This window comes from Lacerta agilis, chromosome 8 (assembly GCF_009819535.1).
Source record: "Lacerta agilis isolate rLacAgi1 chromosome 8, rLacAgi1.pri, whole genome shotgun sequence".
Taxonomy (NCBI): domain Eukaryota; kingdom Metazoa; phylum Chordata; class Lepidosauria; order Squamata; family Lacertidae; genus Lacerta; species Lacerta agilis.
The window spans coordinates 23,694,006-23,705,135 of NC_046319.1; the positions used below are offsets into that span (position 1 = coordinate 23,694,006).

Here is an 11,130-nt window from a genome sequence, read left to right on the forward strand (position 1 = left end):
CACCCCCCCAAAAGTCCTTGGGAAAACCCGTCAGCATTGGTTTCTCCCGATATACACAATTTTTGTATCAGTTTCTGCTGAATACGCACACTTTTCTTGCAAACAATTTCACCAATATAAGTAAACAGTTTTGAAGGTGGGAGGAATACATTGGGAAGGATATACAGTTGTTGTAAGAATATCAAGTTCACTTTCTTGGGTTCCATGATCACTGCAGATGGTGACAGCAGTCACGAAATTAGAAGACGCCTGCTTCTTGGGAGAAAAGCAATGACAAACCTAGACAGCATCTTAAAAAGCAAAGACATCACCTTGCCGACAAAGGTCCGTATGGTTTTCCCAGTAGTAATGTACGGAAGTGAGAGCTGGACCATCAAGAAGGCCGATCGCCGAAGAATTGATGCTTTTGAATTATGGTGCTGGAGGAGACTCTTGAGAGTCCCCTGGACTGCAAGAAGATCAAACCTATCCATTCTCAAAGAAATCAGCCCTGAGTGCTCACTGGAAGGACAGATCCTGAAGTTGAGGCTCCAGTACTTTGGCCACCTCATGAGAAGAGAAGACTCCCTGGAAAAGACCCTGATGTTGGGAAAGATGGAGGGCACAAGGAGAAGGGGACGACAGAGGACAAGATGGTTGGACAGTGTTCTCGAAGCTACTAACATGAGTCTGACGAAACTGCGGGAGGCAGTGGAAGACAGGAGTGCCTGGTGTGCTCGGGTCCATTGGGTCACGAAGACTCGGACACGACTAAACGACTGAACAACAACAACATATATATGTATAATTGTTCATAAGTGTGCCAAGCAAAACAAGGCCACATGTCTGAAGCAGCACAGGAAGACAGGCCTCTCACCATTTTGACTCCTGACACCATTTTGACTCTCAAAACTGACCAAATGTTTACCATATGTTTCTCTGCAAGGTGAGGGAACCTTCCCATTGTCTCAGAAATTAAGTAATAACCATCTCAAAGGAATGGCCTGGCTACCCAGGAAAGGCAACCAGATAAGACTTTATCATATAAATTGGCAGGCAGGAGAAAAACAAACTTCTCAGATTTCTGTTGAAAGAGTGGTCTTGAACGGCAGTGTGGGCAATTTCAAATTTCTATATAAGGGGAGGCGCTCCTTTGTTCTAGGTCTTTTCCCTGCTCTCCGGTGTGTGGGAAAAACACCCTGTTGCAACAGCTTTAATAAAGACTTTGCTTCTCAATCTTCTCTGGTTGGCCTCAGTTATATTCTCCTACCGATGGAGAACCTGCAAAGGATTTTACAAGGGCTCTTGTGTAGCCTACCCAATAAAGGAATAAGAGCAGATTTTTGTTTATTACACAGTATCTGTTAATATACAGAGAACATCAGTGCATATGCATGACTGGCTCTCATAAAGGAACAGAGAGGCAGCTCTATTTACGTTATCTGAAGCATTTTTTAATTTTTTTAATACATTAACATTCAGAACATTCTTTTTTACATATTTGAAAACTTTATTTATTTATTTACTTTATTTAATGAATAACGAGACTAATAAAGTTTCTTTCCTTTCCTTCTTTCTTTGAATTAGTGGAATACTTCGTTTGTCTCTTTATGTATTTCATACGGTATTTATTTATGACATTTCCCCCTCAACCTCCTCTCAATCCCCTCAGGCAGCTCCGAGCAGCGTCTGGAATTACAACTCCCATCAGCCCCCGGGAAGAGAGGAGGAGAAGGAGCATGGGAAGCGGGCCACAGGTATTGCTCAGTCCCTCCCCGCCATGCTGCTTTTAGCGGCACACCTCCCAGCATGCTCCGCCAGCAGCGGCGTTAAGAGGACGGGACCCGCTCGTCTCTATGGTTATACCCTGTCTTTTTTCCCTTTCCCCGCCCCGCCTATGCGGCGAGTGCGCAAGCGCACGCCGCCTGACGCAAGGGCGGAAGTGGGCGGAAGGACGGCGCCGAAGTAGGCGCATGCGCGCGGCTGCCTTCCTTTTCTCTCTTTTCCCCCTCGTTGCGCTCGCCATGGCGCCTGCGGTGAGTCTCCGGCCGAGTCGGGCCTAGAAAGGGAGGCCCAGGGTGGTGGGGTGAGGGTCGTGACGTATTAAGGAAGCGGAGGGGGCTTTTAGGGGTGACGTCATAAGGAGCAGGGAGGGGAGGGAGTCTACCTGGCCCGGGGAGGGGTTCCCCTTGCCCCTTCCTCCCTGCAAGGTAGGCCTCAGCGGCTCCTCCCACCCCATGAAGCACATTTCTGACTTCCCTGGACCCGCACCCGTTTTCCTTTCCGGGGTGGGCTCCCCATGTCCCCCCCCCGAGCATGTGCAGGGAGCAGCTGAGCTGCAGCCCTCGGGATCTGGCTCCAGAAGAAGAGCGCTGCAAGCGAGGCCTACCCATAAGAGCTGTTGGATCAGGCCAAAGGGTTGGATCAGGCCAAAGGGTTCACACACATGTTCTGCAGCTCTGATTGTCCCCAGCCCAGGATTCACCAGTGTCCGGTTTCCAACTTGTATGGGCCACCACTTTGTTGGGTATGAAATTGAAAAATCTGCCTGTGAGATGGGGGCCAAACCAACTTGCAGTGTCCCCACTAACGTTGGCCAATATCAGGGGTGGCCAACTTCCAAGAGACTGCGAACTACTCACAGAGTTTAAAAACTGGCAGTGATCTACCCCCTTTTGGGGGGGTTCAGGTCAAAGTTGTTGAGCTTTTTTTTTAGGAAGGAAAGCCCTGTTTTGGGGGGTTCACGTAAAAGTTCTTGAGCTTCTTTAGGGAGGAGGAAAGCAACATTGAGCTTTTTTTTAGGAAGGAAAACCCTGTTTTTGGTGGTTCAGGTCATTTTAGAGGTGCAGGGCAAAGATGTTGAGCTTTTTTGGGGGGGAGCCAAAGTTTTTTAGCTTCTTTGGGGGGAGCCACTGATCTGCCGGTGATCTACCACAGACGTCCGGTGATCTGTATAATCCTAGCCACAATAGTTAAGCTATAGCTTTGTCCTTCATTCTGATTCTTACGATAAGAGCTATTTTAAGCTCTGTCTCTCAGGTTGCTGTGTTTATTATTATTACTATTATTACTATTATTATTCTATCGGAACAGTCAAAGCAGTCAGTAAGAAAACAAAAAAAACAATCACACCAAATCAAAATTTAAAGCTGAAACAGTAAATCTAATGAAACAATATGAAAAGATAGTATACCTTCATATTTTCACATCAACTCCTCAGGAAATTGACTCACAGGGGGGTCAGACTAAAGGTACACTATATTTTCTGCCACGAATTATTTATTTATTTCCTAAGATTTAGACACTTTTCATTGTAGAAAATCTCAAAGTTGTTTATAAGAAGAATAAAACAATAACATTATTGGTAAAAACTATTAAAAACAATAATTTGAAACATTCAAATCAGCAATAAACTAAAAACAAACTAAAACACCAACATTCTAGATATCAGGGTAAGCTTGGCTAAAGAAAAAATATTTTTAGCAGATACTGAAAAGAGTACAGTGAAGGTGCCTGCCCAATGGCAGTAGGCAGGGAGTTCCAAACTGCAGGTGCTGCCACATAACAAAATTGATTTCTTACAAATGCAGAACAGGTAATGGGGTAGCTGTAACAGTGCCAGTTCTACAGGTTGAAGTGGTCAAGCAGACACATATGGGGCAAGGAGTTCTTGCAGGTAAACTGGTTCCGAAGTTGTCAAGGGCTTTACAGTTGTACTTTGGTTTTCGAACAGCTTAGTTCTTGAACGTTTTAGCTTCTGAACGCCGCAAACCAGGAAATGACTGTTCCAGTTTGCGAACTATTTTTGGAAGCCAAACATCCGGCGGAACTTCTGCGGCTTCTGATTGGCTGCAGGAGCTTCCTGCAGCCAGTCAGAAGCCACGATTTGGTTTTCGAACGTTTTGGAAGTCAAGTGAACTTCTGGAACAGGTTCTGTTTGACTTCCAAGGTATGACCGTATATGCGTACAGTAACTCTTTGAACTTGCAAATCTCTGAGCACAGCTGTTCTATGTGGACAAAGTCACACCTCTCAGCAATTGTGCTGCAGCATTCTACACTAACTGCAGCTTCTGGATCAAGCCCAGGGGAAGCCCCAAACCATGGCAGAGTTTGTGCCAGATGTGATCTATAGTATATAAGTTTAGCATGTGCACATACTACATTGTCTTTTTTTTGCCTTTAGGCTACTCAGCTAAGTTGCTGGAGCACTAGGGAAGACCTGACTGTCCAGCTATCTAGGGCTAGATCACTGCTTAGTTGCTTATAGCCCACCAAAATGGTTAGGTTTGTTCACAGACATAGCAGTGTTAGTGGTTGCATCCAATTATGTCCTAGGCTCTGCCTGCTATACATTTACAGCTGTCTCATACCACTTTATGCAGCCCTGGCTTCCCTCAACGAACCATGGGAACTGTAGTTGATTAAGGATGTGAAGAGTTGTTAGGCGGCCCTCCTCCCAAGGCCTGTCACAGAGCTATAATTTCCAGAGTGATATAACAGTCCCTCTTCCCAGGTAACTATGAATTGTAGGTCCGTAAGGAGAGTAGGGGTGTCTCCTAATAACTCTCAGCAGCCTTAAGTTCCCAGGATTCTTTGGGGGAAGCTATGACTTTATAAAGTGGACCTGCATTAGTAATATCTCTTAATTTCAGTGGGTCTGGTCTGAGTAGGACCAGCATTGATTACAACCCCAAGTTCATTTATATTATTCAGTGTATTAATGGTGTGTTTGTGTTTTGACATTCTTTTCTAGCAAAATCTGGAAAAGGTGTCAGCTTTCTACAAAGCTTGATTGCCTGGAATCACTTCTGGCTCTCTGTAGACAACCAGATAAGGGGGAAGTTAGCATCATCTGCTTGTGGTCCTGCTAGCTTGCAGCAGATAGCTAGGCCAGCTTGGATTAAGGGGAAATAGCCACCCACTGTGTTTGTCCCCAGTGCTCGATAAGTCAACATGCCGCCTCTCACTTCGGTTCTTTGCTGTCATGGCTGAGGGCGAATGACAAACTTCTCGTCCAGAATTCTGTGAGGTGGATTAGCTTGATCTCCTCTAAGCCGAGTGAGCAACATCACTCCCCTTCTGGACTCTCCTCAGGAGGCTTCCAGTCAGCTAGAGTTAGGAAGAATTAAAGCATGGGATAGCAGCAGATAAAGCAATAAAAACCAACCTACTAGAAGTAAAGAAAAGATGGCCCTGGGGCAGCTTGACAATCTTGGAGAACATGGTTTTCAGCTTCAGAAGCAGAATAGTCACCACGAAGGGCATTGTAGCGGCAGAAGATTTGGGTTGGGGAGAGCAAGAAAGATTGGGAGAAATTTGAGAGGAGGTGCAGCTGGTTGTAGAGCCCTGCCTTTAAGGACGAGGAACATCTAGATTGGCTGAGAGAAGTGGCAAGGAGCCAACACGAAGATTTGACAGGCCTGAGACGAAATCAGAGTGTTGGGTGAAAAACAAAGGGGCTTGGGTAAACACGTGATGTCGTGAAATTTCTTCTCTATGTGGGGCTCACCTGATATTGAGAAGAGGATCTCTGCTTTTGCAGTGAGCATCAGGCACCAATAGGGAAAGAAAACATGTTTATTGTCATCTCCTGTAAGGCATCTAAAGCTGTTAACTAGAGGGGTAACTGTGTTAGTCTGTAGCTGCAAAAACAACAAAAGAGTCTTACTGAATTTATTGTGGGACAAACTTTTGTGGACAAGAATCTGCTGAAAAACAAATTCTTACCTCTTTCCTGCATTCCTCAGTACTTTAATTTCACCTTTTGGGTGGCAGGGACTAGTGTATAGTCACTGTGATCTACCCTGAATCTTTTGGATAAGTTTAGACTCCGGCCAATATGAAAAATCTGGGTTTGGGGAAGGACAGCTGCCTGTTTCACCGCCCCCCCCTCCTAGATTTGGCAGGCTGTGAGACATTAGTTTTATTTATTTGTTATAGGAAGTTGTATACTGCAGGTATAGGAAAATAGCTGAAGTGGTTTTCAGCATATTAAAATAATACAAGAGCCCTTAAAATTTCCTCTCTGATTCATGTGCCAGGATTTCTTTAACAATAGTAACCTCTCTTTCTCTCTCCCCTGCAGAAGAAGCTGGTGACGAAGGGTGGCAAAAAAAAGAAGCAGGTTCTGAAGTTCACCCTAGACTGTACCCATCCAGTAGAAGATGGCATCATGGATGCTGCCAACTTTGTAAGTTCCCAGCCTTCGGAGGCATTGACCACCTCTGGAATCCTATTAACTGCCTGCACTTGCTACCCTGAGAGGCCAGGCGGGTAACTGAACACATCTCCTACACAGATTGCAAATAGAAGATCTGGTTGCTTTGCTGCCATCCTTGGAAATGGGAGGAACTTCTATCTTCTTGTTCAGGGCTTCTGTTTCGAAGTGTGTTTTTGACAGGCAGGATATGCTTCCTTGTGCTGTCGAAAGGCTGCTTGCAAATACACTAACTGGAGCATCTGCTGTTCTCTCTGATCTCTCCAACTAGCATGGAGGACAATATATGCAACACGTTTGCGGCGCACAATAATCTCCAAGTCAATTATACATTCTTAATGTCATATTAGTCATCAAAGTTCTGAGAAAAATATATAAAGTCTTATACAGCTCTTGCGTACTGTTTTCCCACTGGGGCATCTGTGTGGCCGTGGTGAGAACAGGAGGCTGGACCTAATGGGCCACTGGCCTGATCAAGCAAGCTCTTTTTATGTTCGTGCTGCATACATTTGGTTGCAACTGGTTTTGGATCCTGCAGGAGGTTATTGTTGTTGGTTCAGGGTGGGGAACCTGGTGCCCTCCAGAGAATGTTGGACTCCAGCTCCCATCAGCCATAGCCAGTGTGGCCAGATTGGTCAGTGACAGTGGGACTTGTCCAATGGCCTTAGCAGAGCCACCAGTTCCTTATTCTTGCTTGTTTGGGAACGGCTTGGTTTGGAGTGGGCATATCTTGGAGCTCTCTCTCTCTCTCTCTCTCTCTCTCTCTGTGTGTCTGTGTGTCTGAAGTTTGTGTGGCGAAGCCTGATGCCTGTTTTCTTGTGGTACTGCCGTTTTGCTGCAGTGCATACATTCAGCTCTGAACAAAGCGACTAGGTATGTGCTTCCACTAATGCTTTGTCTCAGTCAGACTGCTGGGCCACCCAACTCAGTGCTTTCCACCCTGACTGGCAGCAGCACTCCAGGGCTTCAGACAACTCTTCTCAGAATATAGCCAGTAGTTTGGACACCCCAGTGGGCTGTCCCTTTTCCTTGTTGGTTGTGTATTCTTTCAAAGGCTTCTATGTATTGTAAATCCTTTCTTGTTTCTTTCACTTGCTCAAAAAAGCACTGCCATTGTATTATACATGCAGATTTATTCAAATGTAAATTTATTAATCGCTCAAGGGGGGAAAGGAATCACCTTAGGCAGAGGTGAGGAGCCTGTGACCCTCCAGTTGTTGCTGAACAATGATTCCCATCATCCCTGACAATTCTGGCTGGGCCTGATGCAGGCTCCCTTTCTCTGGTCTGCACTGACTGGCAGCAACTCTACACAGTCTGGGGTAGAGAGAAGAGTTTGCCAAGCCTGCTGCCTGAGAGATTTCCATGAGAGGCGTCTAGGATTGAACTCTAGACCTTCTGTGCTCTGGCACTAAACTATGACCCTCCAGAACAACAAGGATGTGGAACCTGTGTCCCGTCCCCAGGTGGTGTTGGCCCATCATCCCTGACTGATGGCTAGGAAAGATGAGAGATGGAGGAACATAGGTTCCCCATCCTTGATCTAGGCATCCTTTAATTGGCTGGTGGCCTCACATTGTTCACAGGTGAATATTATGGGTAATGGTTCTTCTCAACGTTTGTGAGAATTACGTTGAAGTCTCTCATTAACCTTTGTTGGGCTTTAGACCTTTAGAAATTGGCAGTGGTACCTCCTTTTTCAGGACATTTGCATGTCCAGTTTTGAAGCAGAACAGGCTTCCCCAAGCTTGTGCCCACCAGATGTTTTGGACTACAGCTGGCTGATGGGATCCATAGTTCAAAGCCTCTGGAGGACACAAGCTTTGGGGAAGGCTAGTGTTGTGGTCGCAAGGGATGCGGGTGGCGTTGTGGTCTAAACCACTGAGCCTCTTGGGCTTGCCAATCAGAAGGTTGGCCGTTCGAATCCCCGCGACGGGGTTAGCTCCCATTGTTTGGTCCCAGCTCCTGCCAACCTAGCAGTTTGAAAGCATGCCAAAAAAGTGCAAGTAGATAAATAGGTCCTGCTCCAGCGGGAAGGTACGGTAAATGGCGTTTCTGTGCGTTGCTCTGGTTCACCAGAAGCAGCTGAGTCATGCTGGCCGCATGACGACGGACAAACGTCAGCTCCCTCGGCCAGTAAAGGAAGATGAGCGCTGCAACCCCAGATTCGTCTGCGACTGGACTTAACTGTCAGGGGTCCTTTACCTTTACCTAGTGTAGTGGTCAGGATTTTGGACTAAGACCAGGGAGACTTTGGTTTAATGCCCTGCCTATACAGCCATGATGCTCACAGACTGATCTTTGGTCAGTTACTGTCTCTCAGCCTGTCTTGCAGGGTTGTTGTAGGGATGAAATGGATTGGGGGGGGGACCAGTTGCACTACCTTTGTTTCCCTAGAGGGAGCAATGGCAACACGGACATGTTCTTGAAAATAAATAAAAGGTTAGGCATCGCCTCATAACAGTCACTCTTCAAGTGCTTGTTGTTTCTTTAGAACATTTGTTATCCACTTTTCAGGCTCCCAGAGTGGCCAGCATACAATCATTTAAAACACGACAGTCCCTTCCTGCAGGTTAACAGCCTTAAAAAACGCAGCACGCAAGGGGAAAGGGACAGGGAGGGTAGAGGGGAAAACAAATTAAACTGGGGTGCCAGTTCTTAAACAGGCATTCGTATTTTATTTTTTTTCAGGAGCAGTTCCTGCAGGAGCGGATCAAAGTGAATGGGAAAGCTGGGAACCTTGGTGGGGGTGTGGTGACCATCGAGAGAAGCAAAAGCAAAATCACAGTCACCTCAGAAGTCCCTTTTTCCAAGAGGTAAGGAGCCATGCGGGGTTAAAGACTGGGGTGGGGGTGGCTTTGACTTAAAGAGGCCTTGCCTCTTGACATACTTCAGGTGTGGTGTTGCCCCTGCCCCTCTGATTCCATGCTGCCCCCCTGTTGTACAATTGGCTGCAGGTGCAGGATGAGAAAAATGAAGCTTATGTGCTGCTTCATACAATACATTTAACTCATTGCCACCGGATGAGTTGTTGACCACTAGCTTTCATGCCTTTAGAAGGGGATTCTTGGAGGAGGGGGAGAAATCTATTCATGGCTGCTCTTCATAAGGACTGTTTAGAACATCCATCTTCGGAGAAATCTTGCCTCTGAATTACCAGTTGGTGGGGTGCAACAGTGGAAGAGGGCTATTTATTGGTTTATTTAATTGCTTCCCCACTCTTTACCATGAGGTCTCTGGGCGAGCCGCAGCATTAAAATACACAGATATATTTTTAAAAAAAGCCTTGAACCAAAAAAGTGTGAAAACAATATAAAACAGTTCTATATTGCATACCAGTAGACCCTTTCTGGCTCCCTCACAGCTATAAAGGGGGGACAGCGTATGCTACAGCAAGTCTTGGCATCATCGGCAAATTCAGTCCTGCACCTGTGATAGCTGACTGACCGCCCGTGGTGATCAAACAAACAAGGTTCTTATTCCAAATCCCCCTGTGTCTAAAACCAGGGTTGGGGAAACTTTTCAGCCTGGGGGCTGCATGCCCTCATAGGGAACCATCTGGGGGGCACATGCTAATAATAGGTGCAGCCAGAGGTGGGTGTGGGTGGAGCAAAGGTCATAGGTGCTTTGTAAGGAGGAGGAACTAGGAGTTGCCTGTCCTGGGCTTGACCACCCTCCTTACACAAAAAAACAGTTCTATATATAAAACATTTTCAATAAAAATGTTATCATGCAGCCCCCATTTGAGGATTTGTAGTGTCGCAACACAATCCTGGATTTGTGTGAAGTCCAGGTGGGATAGAAGAACAAAAGTGGTTTTAAATAATGGTGGAGGTTTGAGTAGAGCAGGGATGGAGTAACACTGAGAGGAATAAATGAATGAATATTTATTTGTACCAGCCACCAGCCAAGCAATAAAACAAAACAAAATGCGGTATACAAAGAATAAAGGTAAAAAGTCAATTCTATAAAATACATTTTGAGGGTTTGGATCAGTAGTCAAATAATGGATCTTATTCTAATTGCCCCAGCTAAAAACTTTGCAACCTGAACACTGAGAGGAAAACATGGAAGTTTGAGTAAAGTGAGCAGGTGGTGTCATAGTGGGCGGGATAGAGACAGTTTAAAACAAGATTTGAGTACAGTGAGAAGGAGGGTTGGAAAGGCTCTGTTGTGCTGCTTTGTGTGGGGACTAACCGGAGTTGAAAGTCCAAAAATATTTTTAGGGGGATGCATGCCCTCCCATTCCATGTATAACTGAAGCCAAAATGCTCATTTAACAAACTTGAATAATTTTTTTTTCTTGGCTTGGGGTATTGGAAGAATGCAAGCCCATGAAACCAGTTCCTTACCCTCTGGGTGTCCTACTGAGTCCTTCCTCTAAGCCTTGCAGATTTCAGCCGGTGTCGTCAACTCACCTTCACACCCAGAAACAGGGGGTTCGAAACGTGATTTCTTAAAAAATAAAATGACAAGAAAGCTAAGGGTTTTTTGGGTTGCCCAAATTTTTACCCACATTTGCAGAAATCATGCCTTTTGGGGATCCTGAGCTGCTGCATCCCCCATCAGGCGACTGAGATCCTGTTGCCGTTGACTCAGCTTGAATTATTCAAGCCGCTCGAGAACCGGGCGTGCGACTGACCCAGCGGACTCCGGTGGCGTCATTTGGGGGCCGCAGTCAGTTCGCTTCCCTGCTTCTTTGTTCCTCCCGCAGATACCTGAAGTACCTCACCAAGAAATACCTGAAGAAGAACAACTTGCGCGACTGGCTCCGCGTGGTCGCCAACAGCAAGGAGAGCTATGAGTTGCGATATTTCCAGATCAACCAGGATGAAGAGGAGGAGGAAGAAGAAGATTAAATGCAAAGGAATCTGGCAATATTTTGTACATTCACTTTTCCTTCAATAAAATACGGTGAAAGTTGTTATAACA

The 11,130-nt window shown here is 45.9% G+C and overlaps 1 protein-coding gene across 1 annotated transcript; it reads left to right on the plus strand.

Moving 5' to 3' along the window:
- Positions 1-1,917: 1,917 nt before the first annotated feature.
- On the plus strand, positions 1,918-11,130 carry RPL22 (ribosomal protein L22). The gene is made up of 4 exons (XM_033156559.1): positions 1,918-2,015; positions 6,067-6,171; positions 8,890-9,014; positions 10,913-11,130. Exons 1-4 carry the CDS (start codon positions 1,953-1,955, stop codon positions 11,055-11,057), a joined length of 438 nt encoding a protein of 145 aa, XP_033012450.1. The 5' UTR covers positions 1,918-1,952; the 3' UTR covers positions 11,058-11,130.

Bases quoted from the DNA above. Each gene is read 5' to 3' on its own strand.
- RPL22 (XM_033156559.1), top strand. From the start codon at position 1,953: ATGCGCGCGGCTGCCTTCCTTTTCTCTCTTTTCCCCCTCGTTGCGCTC. The intron at 2,016-6,066 runs GTGAGTCTCCGG...TCTCCCCTGCAG, and splicing joins CGCTCGCCATGGCGCCTGCG to AAGAAGCTGGTGACGAAGGG. The intron at 9,015-10,912 runs GTAAGGAGCCAT...TTCCTCCCGCAG, and splicing joins GAAGTCCCTTTTTCCAAGAG to ATACCTGAAGTACCTCACCA.